At 33.6% G+C, this 20,448-nt stretch overlaps 1 protein-coding gene and 5 non-coding genes across 6 annotated transcripts; 1 reads left to right on the top strand and 5 right to left on the bottom strand.

Moving 5' to 3' along the window:
• Positions 1 to 1,236: 1,236 nt before the first annotated feature.
• LOC113769749 lies at positions 1,237 to 1,313 on the bottom strand. Its single transcript, XR_003468294.1, has one exon. It is a non-coding gene; the product is annotated as a small nucleolar RNA snoR122 (small nucleolar RNA).
• A 377-nt stretch (positions 1,314 to 1,690) lies between these two features.
• LOC113769740 lies at positions 1,691 to 1,775 on the bottom strand. Its single transcript, XR_003468286.1, has one exon. It is a non-coding gene; the product is annotated as a small nucleolar RNA R44/J54/Z268 family (small nucleolar RNA).
• A 132-nt stretch (positions 1,776 to 1,907) lies between these two features.
• Positions 1,908 to 1,982, bottom strand: LOC113769736. Its single transcript, XR_003468282.1, has one exon. It is a non-coding gene; the product is annotated as a small nucleolar RNA Z267 (small nucleolar RNA).
• A 247-nt stretch (positions 1,983 to 2,229) lies between these two features.
• On the bottom strand, positions 2,230 to 2,321 carry LOC113769742. The gene has a single exon (XR_003468288.1). It is a non-coding gene; the product is annotated as a small nucleolar RNA R44/J54/Z268 family (small nucleolar RNA).
• Positions 2,322 to 2,438: 117 nt separating this feature from the next.
• On the bottom strand, positions 2,439 to 2,520 carry LOC113769738. Its single transcript, XR_003468284.1, has one exon. It is a non-coding gene; the product is annotated as a small nucleolar RNA Z267 (small nucleolar RNA).
• Positions 2,521 to 18,242: 15,722 nt separating this feature from the next.
• On the top strand, positions 18,243 to 19,927 carry LOC113767699 (expansin-A15-like). Its single transcript, XM_027311877.1, has 4 exons — positions 18,243 to 18,297; positions 18,417 to 18,546; positions 18,641 to 18,953; positions 19,096 to 19,927. The coding sequence occupies exons 2-4, from the start codon at positions 18,420 to 18,422 to the stop codon at positions 19,400 to 19,402; spliced, it is 747 nt and encodes a 248-aa protein (XP_027167678.1). The 5' UTR covers positions 18,243 to 18,297; positions 18,417 to 18,419; the 3' UTR covers positions 19,403 to 19,927.
• The last annotated feature ends 521 nt before the right edge of the window (positions 19,928 to 20,448 follow it).

Genomic DNA, 20,448 nt, shown 5'->3' with positions numbered 1-20,448 from the left:
CAAACTATATGGCCGTCTAAAGAATGTCAAAGATGCTAAATAGCTACACATACATAATTCGAATTTCAGAAGCAAATACATCAAGAGCAATGACGTACTAGCAAACAAAACAAAGTAATTTTAATAGGATATCACCAGACACAAATGCAAAGTTAATAGCCTTCATTTTCCTTTAGAAATGTTTATTACATTGGATGCCTTTGGAGCCCAGCTTTTCGCTAGACTACAACAAGTTGCACCGTTCAAATCTCCGTTCTTAAGAAGTAATCATCAGGCTTTTCATTACCCTAAGGTTGCATCTAGATTAAACAAAACAGCAAGCATATCACATGCAACTGGGGTAAAACAAGCACAATAACCTAAGTTGCTTAACTGATGATCATGTAGAGGAGTGAACGAGCTTTGCCTAAAACGGCTACAATGAATAACAGCCGAAGGATGCTCTATATACAAATATCCATAAGAAGTAACCATCAGGCTTTTCATTGCCCTATACAAGTCTAGACTGAACGAAACAGCAAACAAGGCACACACTAAGTAATCAATTAGAAACAAGAAGTACAAAGTCTACGTTGCTTAACCAATAGTCACTTAGATGACTAAACAAGCTTTGCCAACAACAGCCTCTCTGCATTGACCTTAAAGTTGTCTAAAAAATAGATCATCATTCCTATTCCTCATTTAGAACAACAACAGGTCACATATCTCATCTGAGACATATTCCAAGAAAAACTATCTTTTTCTGTATAACTTCTCATTTATATACCAAATTGTCCCTTAAAAGAAAAGCACCAGTAGCAGGAGCTTGAAATTAGTTAAAAAGGAACTTGTCATGTAAAAATAACTTTAGCACAGCAACCACAGCCCCAAAATCAGCACAAGCAAAAGTTTGTCTCAAAGCTAGTGAAATCACATCTCATCCTTCTTATTCCAGTACAACTTGGAATTCAACGCACAGCAAAGACAAACCAAGCAATAGTAGCTCTGGTGCTTGATTATATTGTATCTACCAACCAGTTACCAACATTAGACAAACCACAAACTGATTTACAGAACAAAGTGCTGCTTCATTTTCAACTGATTTGGCGCATGCTTGAAATGAATGTGGTTTTATTATACCCCCAAAAAAAATGTGGTTTACAAAATACAAAACTGCAAGTTTAAAACAAGTAGGAAGATCCAGATCGAAACAGGGGAAAGAAAGCAGACAGCAGATTTTACAAAGAGAAGCTAGTTTGCCTCAGAGGTAGTGACAATTTAATTATCATCACCTAGTTTCTGATAACACGTGCAATATATAATCGTCATTGGCAAACCAGTATTTCTCCGACGGAAAAAACATCATTTATTTGATCTAAAGCAAAATATATAGGGCAGTGTAAAGAAGGAAAAATAACAGAACTGAAAATAAAAAGAAATAAAAAAAGGAGCCTCAGCCTGCGATGATGTTTCCAGAATCAATATGCCAAATCATGATATTGCAAACATTCATCATTGGCAATTTCAACTTTGGAACCTCAGCATAAACAAAAAGCTGTCATGAAAGCTGAGGGCACTCTTTCAAATGAAGTTATAAAAGTAACCATGAAACAAGAAGACACTTCAAAATTCAAGCATTGGCCTATCTTTTAATTGCACAAATCCCATGCACAACGAGAAAACCAGTAAAAAATCTTTCAAAAACTCTACTAGTGCATCAGAGAGATTCCCATTGACAAATCACCATTCTCACTAGGAGTACTGATGTCCCTGTCTGTTTTATCATCACTTGCACTAAACACATTCAAATAGAAGTCAAATTTACAATTTCAACCTCATCATGAGCATAATCAACTTTTAACCAAAAATTATACAGTAGTGAGAGATCAGACGGCAGCTGAAAAATCTAAACAATTAAGAGAAACAGAAGATTGTGCCTCAGATTTTATTTGTTTTCATAGAAGAAACGCTCAAAGTATATTTAACACCATCCTGGGCAATACCTAAAACCCTCAAGTCATTTAAAAGGGCAATACTATACGCCAATGCTGGAAAAGCAACTAATCAAACAAATTCACAAAATTTTCTTGTAGATGCACTCCAAGTCAAGAGTTCTTCTAAACTAGGCGATTTATTGAAGCTAACTAACCAATCAGACACCTAAATCATGCTCAAAGCTATTATATTTGAGACTACTATGCTCTATTAAACGTAAATACAAAAATCAGAAAGCAGAAATTCAAAAAACAAAATGCATCAGAGAGATTCCCATTGTAAGACCAAGTCATCTTTCTCCAGAAAGGAGTTCTGATGTCCCTGTCTGTTCTATCATCCCTTGCATTTAGGAAATGAACACACATTAATCTATGCAGCAAAACCAAAAATCAAAAAGTATGGTAAAAACAACAAAATTGCCATAAAATCTAAAACAAAGCAGAGAAGAAAATAAAAAAAAATGAAAAATGCCTTGGCAGCCTCAGAATTAAATTCTTTTCAGAGTAAAGCTACTCAAAGTATATTTAACACCATCACTGGCATAGGGATAACATGAATCAAAAAAGAAAAATAAAATAAAAAGAAAAACCCTTTTGTACTTTTTCTTGGCGAAAGATCGAAAGTAAAAGTACGCATCAGAGATTCTGATTTCCTTAAAATCCAAATTCTTCCTTCTCCGGGAAAAAGGAGTTAGATGTATCAGTCTATCATCACTTGCAACAAAAAAGTACCCAAAAAAACCGATAAATCGCACTTAGATGGCTGAACAATTACAGTTTTAGCAAATAATTTAAACAGAGCACAGAAGAATGGTTGCTAGGAATATTAGGGTTTATCAAGTGGCATAAGAATTGGTGCTATATGCATATATATAGATATACATTGGAGGATGGACACTGGGGACTCCAGAGAGCTCGAAATTAGGGTTAAGGAGGACAACTGCAAATTTGCAAAGAGATCCCTTCATTTGATGGTATTTCGGTTTGTCCCGCTTGCATTTTTCTTTTTCATTATGAGTGTATTTTCGTAGCTCTACAATTTTACTTTAATTAATACTACTAGTTCTTATAGTGCAAAATTTTGCAAATCACATTTGTAGCTGTAGATCAATTCAAGATTAGCATTTGCTTCTCAAAGCAATTAGAAGTAGTTTTCCCTAGCGATCAAATATGGTATTTTTCAAAAAAAAAAATATTACTAGTAATTTTTGGTCGATTATAAGTATGGTAAAAATGGTAATGAATTCTAAGCACTATCAATTAGTATATAGTTTAAGCCTGCTTACCATAGCCTAGAGTTGATTGCATATTCGTGTTTTAACACATTTGGTTCTAGCTACTTTTGCAGAAAGTTTTTTTTCTTCCAATGAAAGTATAGTAATAATCTTTCTTGATACACTATGAAATAATGTGGAAGCAATATATATTGTTGAAGATTTATGGGGTCCAACTAGCTTTCTATTTTTGTGAAAAAAATAAATGATTCTTCTACAACCAATTTGTATCAAATTCTTAAAAAAGATGCAAAATTCAAAAGGAAAACACTTATCTAGCTAAAAGAAGAGGAACAAAATAAGGGTAGTTTTGGAGTGAAGAGTTTTTTTTGGGCTCTTGGGTGATAAAATGTTGTTGATGAGAAGACTAGAAATCCATATCGCAAAGATACAAGTGAACTGGAAAAGCCCAATTCATCTTGAACATTGGACATTGGTTTCCAGTATCCAGTGTTGGGCTTTTGATGGCCCCTCTAAGGTGTAATTCTTCACTCAACGCCTAATAGCTGAACTTGGGTTGGCTCCGATGATGTGTGATTCACTTCTCTTTTTGACTGGGCTCTTCAACTATTCTTTGTTTTTTGTTCAGCCCAGAAAATAGGTTACAAGCAAATCCATGCGAAGTTGGTACGAGCTTACGAAGTCCCGAATCCCATCAACCTTGAGTTTTAGACCTTGGAAGTTTTCCATTTCGTCTAGAAGTACGCAGTATTAGGCTTATACGAATTAGGTGTACTCGTTTAAAGGCGTACAAAACAAGAGATACAAACAAGTCGAGCTTAAACGACATATTCGTGAGTTTGCTTTTGAGCTCGAACTCATGTTGATTCAGTTTGAACTTTTCTCGATATATCTTAAATTTCTTTTATAGTTATTAGTTTAAAATATCTATCATATCTTTTGTTTAAAATTAAGTAAGACATTAATTATATTATCTAAATTCGATTGAACTCGAATTCGAGTTCAAGTACAAGTTAAAATTAGAACGAACTCAAGTTTGAGCTCTTCAAGCTCGCGGAACTTGACGAGTTTAAGTACAAGAATTTTAGGAGTCGAATCCGTGCTCAACTTCGAGTGCGTTTGATAATTTATCACTTAATTTTGGGAGCAAGTTTTGTTTAGAAAATTTAGTGTCACTTAATTAATTCAGACGTTCAATTTTTTATTATCAAACAATCTGAATATGTTAAGATTTGAATCCATTAAATTAAAATGCAGAATTGAGTTATCAAACAGGAACTTCATTCGTTTAAACGCTTATACAACATCTATATTCGACCCACACAAAACCCCTAGTTCCGACTCATATATGTATAGTGTAATGATTCGTCGTGAGGTGGAAAAATGACAGACACGAGAGGGAGCTTAAAGCAACAATGCAGTTAGAAGCCCAAAAGAAAAACCCCCAATAAAAAAAAAAAAAAAGCTTTTAGAAGACGCAAAACAGCTTTTTGATTCCTCTCTTCTGGTTCAAGAATACATATTAGAGCTAATAAATAAATATAGAAATCTAAAAAGTAAAGTAGCATTGTCTAGTCTGAAAAACATATAATACTGGTATTCCACATCATAAAGTCTTTCTAAAGCTACACCGTCAAGAATACAACTTTAGCCGACATTATGCACAAATATTAATGTGTTTAATCAACCAAACGACAGTAATGTTCTTTCCTTATCTAATTATCTTCTAGGCTGTGCATATGGGAGTTGGCCAACTTTTTCGTACTACAGAAAATTTGGTTTGCTGGTTTTGCTTCAAAAAAAGAACACTAGCACGTGAAGCTTTTATCTAATGGCACCTGGTCTAAAGAGTAATGTCCTGTCCGCTATTATTACATTTTGATTAGCAGACAAACTTCCACAAATTAAGGTTGGTAAAGAAAACCAAAATTTATGGCACCTTTGAAGTTGTAAAATAATGTCCGTCATAAAAAAGAGAAGAAAAACCAAAAAAGAAAATAAAAGGAAAACATTAACAATGGTTAGAACAAAAAATTACGCAGCGGAAGTAACATTAAAATTTTATAAATAATAAAAAAATATTAAAATTTTACGAATAATAAATAATAAAAAAGGCACGGGAGGAAACAAAATATTCTGTTTCAATTCATTAATTTCCCTCAACTACAAACCTAGGATTCCAAGTGTTTAAATAGAGAAACATAACTACAAATTCTATTTTAATTATAATATCAAAACATGACTCAACTCTATTTTCTAAACAAACAAATGATTCCAAATCTAATATAGTTACCAAACAACAAATCAATTTCTAAAACTAGTAAAATTCGAAATATGCTTGGTTTAAAATACGTCAACAACAATTTTGTCCGTGCTTTTTTTTCCCCCTATTTGGAATCTCCAAACTTTACAAAGTGAAAGAGAAGATTTGAGAGTCGAATCCAAACTCATGCTGCTATCTTGTATGTTTCTTTCTTCCAACATAGTTGGACATGAGGGAGATAGTATTGGCTCATCATTGCATATTTCATAGACTTTCTTTGATGTAAAACCAATTATTCATGCATGGTTCTATCTTGTGAACATATTAAACATCGGGTGTTACTATTTACTTCAAGTTAGCATAAAGAGTATTAGGAAACTAAAATGAGAAAAGATCTACTATTTAGATATTGAGCGGAATAACAAGTAGAAGTTCCTTGCCAAGTGCCAATTATCAACCCGAGTAAAATAGAGAATAATAAAAAAAGGCACAAGAATTTCTTGTTAACTAATACTCATGAGAAATATACATACCGAAATCTTCTTTAATCAGAAACTTAAATTATACTTCACCACTCTAAAAAAAAACTTGTTGATTGGTTATGCAAATCATTGTATCAACTTGTCATTGCGCCATGTTGTCTAGTACATTTTTACCACATTTAATTTTTTATCCAAATTTGGCTAAGGTTTCACCAAAGGCAACCTACAATAAGGACCATGCCCTAAGTTTGCATTGAATTTCATAGAATAGTCCCCTTTCATAATCTTCAATGGCATATGCCATCCAGCCACCAAAGTACATTGTTGGGGTAACCACCTTGCTGATAAATGCAGACAAGTAATGCAGAATAATTTGTTTTGCAAAGCAAGTTGCTTTCCAAATTGTACATTGTGCCACAACTAATTATGTACCTTTGTTACATGACAATATTCACTGAACCTGGTATTGCCACTGACTACTGTCACAAATTAACACGGCCTTATTGGCTATATCCATGCAACTGAGAAGAGGCCATTTACTTCCTCTTGGAATCAAACATGTACTTTCCCAATGCCCAGCATCACCTGATTCATTTATGAAGTTACAATAAACTCAATTCTCGTACTAGTTGTCTACGAAACCAACTCCCTCTAGAGGAGTTGGCCGGCCATCACATTAATTATGGGATGAGGATTAAGGGTTCAAATCTTGATTCCCATCAATGTGTCTCAATATGACGTTTGTTCTAAATCCATACGGGTATGTGGTGCACCAGTCTGGTCTGATGGTGGTTCAGTCTCCGTCAAGTTCCCCCGACTCAGTTGGAACTCCCCATAGAGTAGATTCCCCCCTTCCCCGCCCCCTTAGGAGTAGGAGTAGGAGTAGATTAGACATGTGCCATTACGACAAAAAAAGTACTAGTTGTCTAAGATGTCAGTGTACTTACATGTGATTCGGAGAATAATATGTGACTTGTTTAGTCTAATAATGTAGTCTTTAACTATTTAACCCATGATTTGTGAGTGAGTTTGTAATATCACTGAGTTGTGGTTTGTCTGTGTTGATCCCATAATTGTGAGTTAGATGCAATCCTATATATAAAAAAAAAGTATTCAATACATGAGAAAATTAGAGGCAGTCAAAATAGTTTTTATTTTTTTTCTTTTGGCAAATAATATTGCCGTAACTTAAATATTTTATGCATAGAAATTTTGATTAAAATGACAAAACTACCCCTTTCAAGTTCAACATCCATTTTGGCATAAGAAGGGCAAGTTTGAGTATTTACTACGAGAACAGCTACGGCAATAAAATTTGGCATTAGCAGTTGCCTCTTGTTTTTTTTCTCTTAAAAATTTATCAAAAGAAATATTTACTACAGGTTTTAAAGATTGAACTCAGGAGTAAAAGCAGAAACCTAATAGATTTATGCACGCGCATCGCTCGCATTAAGCTGGAAGATGCGCTGTCAAGTGATTCGAACAAAGCGTGCGCATGTCTTGACAGTTCAAATGAAAAGCGAGCAAAAGCCCACGATTCAAAAAACAAAAGGATATATCTTACCAAGCTAGCTTTTCTTCACAACTTAACATTTTAAAATCCTTCAACCAACTCATAATTACGTTGAAATCTCATAGAAAGGCAAAACCTCAAATGAATATAAAAATATGGAAAATACCATAGTTTTTTTTCTTGGTACTGTATTCAAAATTCTAATCCAATTATATCTTGTCGCGTCATCTGATGAACAAAACTCTTAAAAATTATCTAAAAGTTGATAACTCTTACTTAACATCTAATGATGAATTAAATCTCATCAGTACAGTACCCAAAATGGATTATAAAACTCTCCAACAGGATCAATACACCTAACATGAAAGGCCTTCAATAATAGAACTCAAAAAAAAAATTTTGTGGCTGGTTGAGATTTGTTATTTAGGAAAAAAATTTTATTTATTTATTTTTAAATATATTTTCCATTCACGTTCCTATTGTGGTCGCTTAATTTCTGCCCCTTCGAAAAATTAAAAAGCAATTGAGAAATCACATTTTTCTACAAGATAAAAGTTTAATCTCAAGAGTGATAAATTTGGCCTAATTAGTGTTGGGATACTTTCAACTTTGGAGGCACATCAATCATCAAATCATGGGGACAAAGTCAGGTGTGTCTTTCCTGGTTGTTAGCTACTGATTGGTTTTGATTAAGAGTAATTATGCAAAATAGCCAGAATCATTGACAGCCATTTCAAAAGTAATTTTGATGCTGATAGGCAAGAAAGCTAAAGGAAGAAGAAGAAGAAGTGTAACAAGTTTCTTTCTCTCTTTGTCATTTTTTCTGCTGGGAGAGGAAACAACTTTTCTATATTAACTCATGAAAATTTTCATCTTGTACCAAGTGTCAAGGTGTCCACCGTGACGGAAGGAACCATGTTTTCTTGATTGTCCCCAAATACGAAAAGAAAAAGAGGGTTCGTTCACTAGCAAAAGTCAAGCTAAGTACCACTAGCTTTCACATTCTATAATCTTTTGTTGGATTTTCTTCGTGGATTTGACGGTGACCAAAGCCTCAAAGCTCAAGGGTCATAATCCATAAGATGTACAATAATTCTAGTTTTTTTTTTTTTAAAAAAAAAACCAAGTATAAATTCTAGCTTTAGTTTGAGAAAAGCCATTTGAATGTAACAAATTTCCTTCACTTTAAAACAATTTGAGTAGTCAAAGAGTGAAATTCTAGTAAGGGTTGATATTAAAGATTTGAATATATTACTGAAACTTAGTCTAGTAAATGTTGAGATCGTGACCTAAAGAAAAAAAAAAAGCTTGATAACATGGCATGGAAATTAGGGTAATATGTTTATTCTATTGCTCCAATAAAATTCGGTCAAAAGAAAGTGTAAGACTCTTTCTTTTTCTGAGCAAATTCTTGAAAGCACACTTATTATTGGTTGAAAATTGAAATGTAAAGCGGGAACTGCTTTTACAGTAGTCATAGTGCGAGGGAATTGGTGAAACAGAATTCATACAATTTTCCAATGTCTTGGTTCCGCCGTTCTATGGCCGTAATATAATACTCCATCCATCCCACTTTAATAGTTCTAATTTTTTTTTCACACAGTTTAATAAAAAGTAGTTAATTTTGTTGGAACAATTAATTTAGGTATCTATTTTCCTAAAATGCCCTTACATTAATTAGAGTACAACTTTATGAGAACTTGAATTGATGGTAAAAAAAGAATCAACTCTCATTAAATGGGGTAGATTTATAGTAACAACAACTTACATTGAATAAGGGTATTTTAGAAAAATTAAAATACAACTACATTCTTCAATTGGAGAGTGGACTACAATTTGGGACAGACAAAAAAGGAAAACAGGACTATCAAAGTGGGACGGAGGGAGTAAGATTCTTTTCGAAATAAAATTGCTCTTTACCAAGAAACAAAAACTAATATGGACTAAAATAAAAGGAGTAAGTGTTTGTAAAGAAAAAAAAAATTTTGATCATTGAGAGGTTACATTATTGGTGCACCATGCCCTAATGGCCATTTACACATTTTATTCTATGCTAGTAAACCAAAACTAGTATAAAATAAAATGAAAGGAGTAAGTGTCTGTGAAGAAAACCAAAATAATATAGATTAATGTTTATTTTATAGGTTATATAATAGGTACTGCACCAAGGTCTAAGGACCATTTATTCAATTTTGGTTTTCTGAAAATGCCATTTATGTCTTCTTCTAGAGCTTTTTAAAAGTTTCCTTGTGTTGTTGGATCAATCACCTTCAGTCTTTGCCTGTGATGATATAATCCACCTATATGAGGTGTAGTGGAGCCAAGTCTAAAAAAAAAAAAAAAAATCACCTTCAGTCGTGTATACGACTTCCACTCTTTACACATAATATTGCATAGGTCGAACCATGCAATTAAGCTATTCATGTATTTGAATAATCTAAATGGATCTTCCATTTCATATTTTATTAGTGAACTCAAAGTAGGATTTACATGTCATATTCCTACAATTTATTGCTTACAAAAAAATCCACGTTTCCATTAATACAAAAGTTTTTAAAAATTAGATGGTTCAATTTCTTGCATTACTTTTCCTTCTGGAAAAGTTTATTTGTGGTTGAGTTTGTCATTCTTAATTCTCAAAAACAAGTATGGAGTACTTACATGGTTATATCTCCATTCTTTGCGTGTCAGTAATAAATAAAAGGGTAATTTACTTATTACTCCCTATAGTTTTACAGAATGTCAAATGGCTCCTAAGGTTTTAAAATAGCTACATAACCATCATATGGTTTCATGTAAAGTGAAAAATGAAAGAAATATACAATTTATTACGGTGTTTATACCAAACACACTTTAAAAGCACGTGTGATAAAATCTTACTATCAATGCAATCCCTTTATAATTTGTATAGATATCCACTTTACTCCCTTGTGATTTTTGCATTTATCTATGTAATCTCCCTATACTTTAATACAAGGTGGTTAATCCATCGATTAATTTAGCGTTTAAGTAAGGGCACTATTGGTATTTCAACTAATAACGTTATATAGCTATTTTCCGTTAATTTTTCACTTTAAGTAAAACTATAGGGGGATGAAGTAGATATTTTGAAATGTTAGGAGGGTCATGTGGCAATAAATAAAATCACAGGGAAGTTACATGTAATTTACCCTAAATAAAACTATGAGAATCCTTTTTTTTTTTTTTTTGGAAATAAACATTGCAAAATAAAAGGAGAACAAAAAATGTGTAGCAAATATTATTAATCAAGAGTAAAATGAAGTGGAATTTCCTCCAAATGATAATTAGCTGTCAAACTCTTTAATGAAACACATCAAAATTTAGTTTGTTTTAGTATACGAGGAAAATAAACAACCATATTATACTATCCTGTAGTAATATTATAAACCTAAAAAGCAAGTTAGAGTATAAACAATAATTTACCAGTCGTGAATTTCAAAACTCTTTCCTGTAAATCAATTGTTTGAAAAATATACTTGCATCATAAATACAGTTCACAACGACCGTAAAGATCGGTAGTTATTTACCAGGTTAGCATATAAAGCTGTTCGTATTACTTGAAAATTGAAAGTATTTTGTGCTTTCTATTTTTCCTTGATTATTTCTCATTATGTGGAAAACTTTTCTTACTTTTGGTCCATTTTCTTACCAGATAAGTTTTGGTGGTAACCAACAAACCAAATGGCTGTTGGCAGAACTGATGGTAATCACAATCAGTAGATTAACACAATCTTGCAAAAGTTATGTACAACAGATTTTGGCCTAAGACCCCACTTGAAACTTGAAAACAGCCCAACAAATTTATATTTTTCAATACTTTAATTGTCGTATCTTCAGAATTTGTCGTGTGCATTAACGTATGATTCTTTTCAATCGGTCGTTATCGGATTTTTGCAAAATAAATAAAGGCCGAATAAATTTGGAAACAAAATGACAAAGTTGATAACATAGGCTTAAAGGGGGTTTCCACCCCACGGATGACTGTACCTTAATTTGCATTCTGTTGACTTGATTTATTTTTAATGCATCTTTATTTACCAAAAAAAAAAAAAAAAGTTGATAACATAGGCAACGGTCTACGTGCGATCCTATAAAAAACCATTTACGTTTTCAAGTTGGCTTTCTTGAAGCAAATCGACGTTGATGCTAGCTTTTTCCCATATAAGATTTTCACTTTCATTTTTTTAAAATGACGGGGAAGTATACTTTGAACTTGAGCTAATACTATTACTTTTCAAACGTTGGGGACAAGATCCAGATTGTTTTGTGGTTGTTAGCTATTGAGTGGTTTTCACGCATGCATATGAATTTTTATGGTTGCCAGATTGGGTATGGAAATTGAATTTTGTGACTTGAGGATTGCATTTTATTCAATTAAAACTTACAAGCTCCTGAGAGGCAGATTCATGCACACAAAATAGTAAAAGTATATGAAAAGAAGCTCATTTAAAATATTATTAGAAATAATTACTGTTGCGCTTTTTGTAGTATAACATATATAAGATAAAACGTAATTGAAAAACATGTTTATAATTAGGATTGCTATTTAGTTGAATCGAGTTCGAATAATGTTCTATTCGAACTCGTCAAATTCTTCAAAGTTGAGTTCGAACTTGTACTCCATCAAATCAAGCTCAATTGAGCTTAATTGACTTCAATCAAGCTTTCAAACTCGATTTTTGGTAAATTTAATAAATTAAAAATAAATAATTAAAAATTATATTATAAACACACAACTTGAAAAAATATGACGAGTATTCGAGTATTAATTTTTTCTACTTGAACTCAACTTGATTATCTTATCAAGTCGCTTGAACTCAATCAACACCAAGTCCAATTAAGTCTTTGATTGAGCTACTCGCGAATCCGAGTCAAGTATTTTGGTCAATTCACATCCATCTTTATGATGCAAACAAAATAATACTTACGAAAAAATTTTGGTAGTTAGTTAGTGTCTCTATGTGCACGAATTATTTGAATTACATCAAGAAAAGATTTCAATTAAACGTTCACGTTTGTATTTTTATTTTACCATGAAGAATGTTGGCTCTTCCATAATGAAATACAATTGATACGATGAATCGAACATATTGTCTTTTTTTTTTTTTTTTTGCTGACGGAGTGGGTGTCTGGGTCAATCCTTACGGAGCCCGACTAATCCCACTCCGGCCCGGGAGGAGAGGCCCCATCCTCCCGAACACGGTAACCACGGGACTCGAACCCTTGCGGGCACTGGACACCAGCTCCTAAGGAGGCTTGCTGAGACCAACCGAGCTGCCCATGAGGGGCGAACATATTGTCATTCTACATAATGTACAAGCAATTCTTTTTTTTTTCGTCATATTGTTTACTGTTATTCCCTTTATTTCTTATTTTGTCGTTAGGACAAGCATGCGCAATGGCACTTTGTACAATATTTATCATCATTGTTGAATTTTTAGCAAAGAAAAGCTCTAAATAGAGAGCAAATTAATGGGGAGAATGAATTGTCTACACTTTTAGTTAATGAATATTTACTTCATAGGAGTACATGAACAGAAAAAAGTTTATAATTAACCTACCAAATATCAAATGTAACTGACTGTAAACTAGTCACAAAATTAACATAGGTCCTTGCTCTAATTGTAACCACTGGATTAATTTGGAGTCATACTTACCCGAAACTATAAAAAATTACAATGAAAGTACGTTGCACATCCCAAAGATCTTTCATCAAAAACAATATTATAAAGGGAAAACAAAAACAACACAGAAATGAAATACAGTAAATAAAGAAAAGAAACAAAAGAATACAGCAATAAAAGAAAGTAATAAACCAAGAATATGGTAAAACCAAAAAGGTCCAAAAGATAGAAAAGAGAGAGGGAGGGAACAGCCCTGCCGAAGATGGCAAAAGAGATAGTGGCAGTAAAGCAGCAAAAAAGAGGCAGAGGCGGCAGCTCAAGTTGAGGCATGGGCGGCTAGCCGCTCATGCGGGAGGATATATGACCACTCATCATCACGAGCCGACTCTTTTCTTCTTCTTTTTTTAAACTTATTAGTTCTTTCTTTTGGCTTTTGGGGATTTGATATTCAAAATCATCACATGCCATGCACCATAGCTAAGGTTGCAGCCTTTTGGAAATGAAAAATACCAAAGTTGATAATCAAATTCTAGACTCTACATAGTTCAGGCATCAGTTAGTAACAAGTTAGCCACAATTTAAAACCCGAGAGCAGCTATTCTTTCTTTCAAACCCGCAAGTGGTGTATGCATGAAGGCCAGATTGGAGCTCTACTATAGTTTCAAAATTGACAATGTTAAAAATGCTAATCAGCATTTGTCACAAGAGTAACACATTATTAAAGAATACTGATTATGTTTTTGAAATACTAATTTTATACTTATAAATACTTATTATTAACTTTTCAGTATTGCTTGACAATTCGACCGACACATCCTTTTCTTAAGAGTTTTCATTAGGCTTGAAACTTGTCACTGAATATTTTCGGTTGAAATGGTGACGATTTTTGTCAAGTTTGCTGAGTAGGAATGAAAGGGAACGCAATTGTTACACTATTAATCAATCTACTCGACTTTAATTTTGTAAGATGTGTATCGAGAAGATGACTCTGCCAATTTCACAATCACAACATTTTCTTGATTAAAAAAAAAGAAACAAAAAAAAAAAAAGAAGAGATGCTACATATCTTGGGTTTTCCTTCCAACTTATGACAACTAACAATGACAGCTCTCTTATCATTGATTAGTCATCCCATACATCACCCATGTGCTTGTTATCTTGCCTTGCCCTACCCTTTTTTGGTATATCTTCTACTTGTGACTTGTGCAGTGTGCTTTGGTTTTTGTTGGACTGGAATTGGAGGTGTAATGTACGCAACAGAGAGGAAATTAAATGGCAAGATCACTCCTGCAGATTTTTCTAGCAGAAATAAATGAGTCAAATTTGCTGCTACAACTAGTCTACTAGTATTAATGTCATTCCCTATTTCACACTTGCTGAGGTCTCAATAATCGGCTCAACAACCAAACATCGGAGTAAATGTGCTATACTTACTAGTACTACGACCGCTGGAGTGAGAGGGTTTTGGTCGGTCAGACTTGGGGAAATTCAATCTCTTGCTTTCATTCTATCTTGTTGAATGAGGAGACTAGAGGGGGCACTCTTAGTCAGCTTAAACTTGAATGCGTAGTTATAAAATTTGGCCTGGTTCAGTAGTCGAACCGATCAACCCAGTAAACTGACCATAGAATCGAGTTGGGATGCTAATTAAATCAGTGAAGCAACAAGTCTGTTGGCCAGTTAACGGCCCGACAGTTCAACTGATAAATCAAGAAAAAGTCGCCGATTGAACTGCCAACTTAAAAATTTTACTATTTTTATAATTTAAAATACATTATTATATTGTATAATATAACTATTGTGCAACCCACAGTTGAACTACTCAAGTTGCAGTTGAACCGGTGACTCGATCACTTTTTCGGGTTGAGTTCTGAGTTCGGTTTTATAACTATCTTTGAATGATAATTTTCAATAATTTTTTATATAAACCGCAAAGATAGCAACCCTAAAAAAAATAATGCAGTTGAGCAATATTAATTTCACTTGTGAAGTGTAATACTTGGGATTCTATAAGATTGATACAATTGTAATTTGATACCCATTATGTAGAGGTATCAGAATGGGTGTCTTGGGTTAGATTGGGCAGGTTATAATTTGGTAATGAGCATAATTGGGTCAACCCATTTAATAAATGGGTCAAAATGAGCCAGTCCATTTGCACCCATTTAATAAATGGGTATAGGCATACCCTATTACTCATTTATGTTTTCTTGAAATTTTACATTTTTTATTTTTTTGGCATTTTGTTTGACAAGAAATAATGATATTTTATTATTATCATATTGGTAAGAAATTTAATTTATTTGGTTAACACTAATTGAGTTTAAATATATAATTATTTTTAAATGAATTTAAATGAGTGAGTCGATTCAACTCACTATCCACCAATTAAATGGGTTTAATGAGTGCCTATTTAGACACATTTAAAGTTTATTGTATACCTAAATTCACTTATTAGTGAGCGAGTTTGGGTGAGTCAATATAATTGAGTTGTAATTGACATCTCTACTGTTATGAAAAGTGTGTATTTAATTATGAAAATAAAGATTTTGGGTTCAAGTCTCAATATATTTAAGTTTTTTCAAATGTAATGTTAATATTTGTCCGTCTATTTATAGGTTAAGCGGTAATATTATAGGCTAGTAATCTATTTGTGTTGCTTGGATCACGATTGTGGATTCGCTGTAGTGCATCACACAAAAATTGTAAAATTATTTGTCAATTATGTGGTCCATATTATGGTTTATCATTACAGGTGCTACGACCGCAAGAGTACTAAATGTGCTACACTTTTGGCATGGCGACAACCAGGGTGCTAAGGATTGGTCGGTGAGACTGGGAGGAATGGAATCTCATGCTTTCTCTCTCTCTTGTGGAATGAGGGTTTATTCTTACTCAGTAATCTTGAGGGGTAATTAATTTCCAATTATCTAATATAATCCATTAAGAAAGGAACCCTGAAAAAAGAAATAATTAATAAGCAATTCAATATACAAACTTTCATTTGTAGAATGTAACCCTGGGTATTCTACAAGATTGATACATGATTTGATATGCAGAATGGAAAGTATGCATTTAATTGTTAAAGGTTATGCATTCAAATCTCACTATATGTGAGTTTTTTCTAACATAATGTAAGGCTTTGTTTGGATTGCATTTTTCTGAATTTTTTTGTAGAAAAATTACTGTAACAATTTGATATATGTGAGATAAAAAGGTAATTGAAAAATATTTTTACGAAAAACGAAACAATTTTTCAAACAAGGCCTTAATTGCTGTCCAAACAAGGCCTTAATATTTGTCCCCGGTGCAAGTTAGTTTGTAAATATAAGCTACTAATCTGGTTGTGTTCTTCAATCATTGTGGGTTACTAATAATTTTATCCAAAAAAATTGTAAAATTATTTCTCAATTATTTGGTCCGTGTTATGGCTCTCTCTTCTAATGCAGCTGTTCACAGTTAGAGCATCCACAATGCTATTACACCTTGTGAAGTGTAATCCACATGCCACATCAGCATTCCACTTTCTCCTCTTTTATTACACTTTCACTCACAATGGATTATACTCCATAAGGTGTAATAGCGTGGGTCCACAATCAAATCAAATATTTATTTTAATAATGCATAACTCATATCCCATAAATAAATAAAGTAATTTTTAAAAATAATTTTGTTATTTTTAAAAAATAAAGTACTAACTTTCATTAAATTTTTTACATTTTGAATTTTTTATTTTCTAAAAATGATATTATTAATTTTTAAGTTTGAATAATATATCTTTTTCTATCTTTCAAAAATAATATATTGTTTTGTTTTCAAAAATAATTATGCAGGAAATTAAACAAATATTTGATACTTTAAATGCGAAGATATCATAATAATCCATACTTAATTAATAATTCGGCATGTAATTAGTTGAACTCCATAACATAATGGGATTACATTTAATCATGGGTCCCACCTTCTAATGGGATTACACGCATCATATCCATGACACGGCTCCAATGGGAGACCGTGTCATGGAGTGGTGTAATGGCCCTCCATTACACCCGCGCTGCTGTTGCTCTTAGTTGCAATTAGGGTTGCAAACGAGCCGAGCCGAGTCGAGTTTTGAGCTAATCGAGCCGAGTCTCGACTAAATTTTACCAAGCTCGAGCTCGACGAGCCGGCAATTTTCAAGTTCGAGCTCGAACTCGAGCTCGAGGTCGAAAAAAATAAAAAATAATTATTTTATTTTATTTTAAAAAAATAATAAAATAATATTTTTTTTCTTAATAAATAATAAAATATTAAGGATATATACGTAATTTTACTATGAAAATAAAAAATAAAAACATATATATATAATATACGTAATTTTATTAGTAAATAAAAAAAAATATATATATATATATATACTCAAGCTCAAGCTCGCGAGCCGGCTCGCGAGCTAACGAGCTTAATATTCTGAGCTCGAGTTCGAGCTCGAGCTCGACTCGAGCGGCTCGATTCGTTTGCAGCCCTAGTTGCAATACAGGGTGAGAGTTAGATTCATCTTGTGACCACTGAGCCTAGCATCATCATGCAATCCAATTGATTTTTTTTTTTGGCTTTAAACACCGAGTATCCCGACCTTCAGTTAGATTAATCCGAATTCAATCTGAAGAGCGCCTGCAAAGTCCGACTCCTGCTCAGGAGTGAAGATCTGACCCAGAGATTTTCAAAACGTTACAAACAAGAGTCGAACTGTGACCTTTCATTGGTATTAGTAACTCACTTATCAATTGCCCCGAACTCATGTGTTAATCCAATCGAATTTTACCATACAAAAGGAACAGTAAACAGTAATTGACAATAATGAGACAGCAATGACGAGGTTCCAAAGCGCTTGGTTGTAAGTCAAAAAAGATGCCTAGAACACAAACAGAAATAACCGCTTGCACCCAGTTTTGAGTCCCCGCCGTACACAGTGTGAAGACTGAGGATTTTGGTCCTATTCAGCCAAGAAAAAGAAGGTAAACAAAAGCAAAAAGCTGAAAAAAGATAGACTATGATGTTAGCCATGCAATGCCCTGCCCCTGTTGCCCCCCTCTCCCCTCCAATGGTCTATATATATCCATTTCTCCCCAGCTCAATTTTCCTCACACACTCTTTCACTCTCCTCTCTTCTTTCAGAAAAAAGATAAGCAACTTAGCAAGCATCAAGGTTAATATTCTCTAATGAAAAAAAAGAAAAAAAAAACGTTTTTCTCTTTCTTGATTTTTATGTTGAGGGATCATAAATGCTCCTAACAACTCTCATTTGAATTGTTTTTTTTCTCTACAGAAAATGGAACTTCTTGGTTTTCTCATCATTGGCTATCTTTCCATTTCCTCGTTTGTTCATGGATATGACGAGGGGTGGACTGATGCTCATGCTACTTTCTATGGAGGTGGTGATGCTTCCGGCACAATGGGTAAGAATTCATCACATATTCCTCTTCAATCCTTCTCATAGTCCAATTATTAATAAACTTGTGGAGAATAATTAAATTCTTTCTTTATCTGCAGGAGGGGCTTGTGGCTATGGAAATCTATATAGCCAAGGTTATGGGACAAACACAGCTGCTCTGAGCACCGCATTGTTCAACAATGGACTGAGCTGTGGAGCTTGCTTTGAAATCAAATGTATGAATGACCCAAAAGCTTGCCTTCCTGGTTCCATTATTGTCACAGCTACCAACTTTTGCCCTCCTAACAATGCACTCCCAAACAATGATGGAGGCTGGTGCAATCCACCTCTGCAACATTTTGACCTCTCTCAGCCTGTTTTCCAGCGTATTGGTCAATACAGAGCTGGAATTGTCCCAGTCTCTTATAGAAGGTAGATTCTTGCACCTTTTCATTCCCTTTTTATTCAGTTTCATGTAGGTAAATAAAGTTCTATCACCAAGCACAACACTCAAGACTAATTTTCCTGTCAAAGATTGGATTCTGACAACAAAAATATGAACATGTAACAACAGGGTGCCATGTCAAAGGAAGGGCGGCATCAGATTTACCATCAATGGCCATTCTTACTTCAACCTGGTCCTAATCACAAATGTTGGAGGTGCTGGTGATGTCCATGCCGTTTCAGTCAAAGGGTCAAGCAGTAATTGGCAACCAATGTCAAGAAATTGGGGACAGAACTGGCAAAGCAACTCTTTTCTTGATGGACAAAGCATCTCATTCAAGGTCACCACTAGTGATGGTCGAACCGTGGTCTGCAACAATGCTATACCTGCTAGCTGGTCCTATGGCCAAACCTTCACTGGTGGACAATTCACTTAATTGAATCACTAGTGTTATGTATTAGTTTGGTAAATGAATTTTATAGGTGATGGATGAGTCACTAGAGATTGCAATTTTCGTGTCAAAAAAGAAAAAAAAGAAAAAGAAAAATTGGGGCAGGGCTTGTTTTAAAGAGCCCCTAACCATTTTTCCTTAGTTGTGTCACATGAAGTTTGTTTCTGTCTAGGTCTTTTTAGGAAGGCAGAAATAGGGCAGTGGTAGGTTACGGTTCTAACCACCCGCCAATTAATACTTCATGGTACTATCTTTGGTTTGATTGGTTTAATGTCTTTAAGTTGATTAAGGCAAGAGTATTATTAAGGGTGAAGTTAATGTTATTGTACTCAGCTAAAGCTGATTTTTTTTTTTTTTTTTTTGTGGTGGTGTTGCCTTCTGGTAAAGGCGTGGTTATTGATAGTATCTGATTCTATCAGACTGTAAACCGTTAATGTTGTCTGCTTCCTTTTCTGACAATCGCCATCAATAAAAGGACTTGACACCTTGGGTGCTGAACCTTAAATTGAACTTGTGTCCCTATCTATCTCAATGTCTACATGTGAAATTTGTTTGGTTGTATTTGCTATTTAATTTTAATTTCAGCATTTTTTTTAAAATTTCTAAAACTCATGTAGTATAGTATTTCTTTTAATACTATTTGTTTTTTCACCTGAGCTTTTATGTCACAATAAGAAGAAGACCTATCCACAAGCATTAGTTCATATCCTTTTGGATAAGTATTCCCAGCCCAGACCTCTCATTGCATTTTTTGATACTGGTGCCGCTTATGACAATTTTAGTCTTGGCAGCAAAAGCTCCATCACACATATACAAAATTATATTCTGTTTTGGCAGAACAGAAATTAGTTTCTAGTAGAGTTATCTTTTGGACATTTTGAAAAGTGCTTCGACCCCAAAAAAAAAAAATTTAATTGGAAAATGTTTTAAAACTTTTTTCACTAGAAAATCTAATAAAATTCCAATCTAAACGAGTTTGCACCACCAAAACCTGGCTTGAAATTCTTTCCCCAAGAAGAAAAAATATAAAC

This window comes from Coffea eugenioides, chromosome 4 (assembly GCF_003713205.1).
Source record: "Coffea eugenioides isolate CCC68of chromosome 4, Ceug_1.0, whole genome shotgun sequence".
NCBI lineage: Eukaryota > Viridiplantae > Streptophyta > Magnoliopsida > Gentianales > Rubiaceae > Coffea > Coffea eugenioides.
The sequence above is the reverse complement of the archived record's forward strand: the minus strand, read 5'-3'. Positions and strand labels throughout refer to the sequence as shown.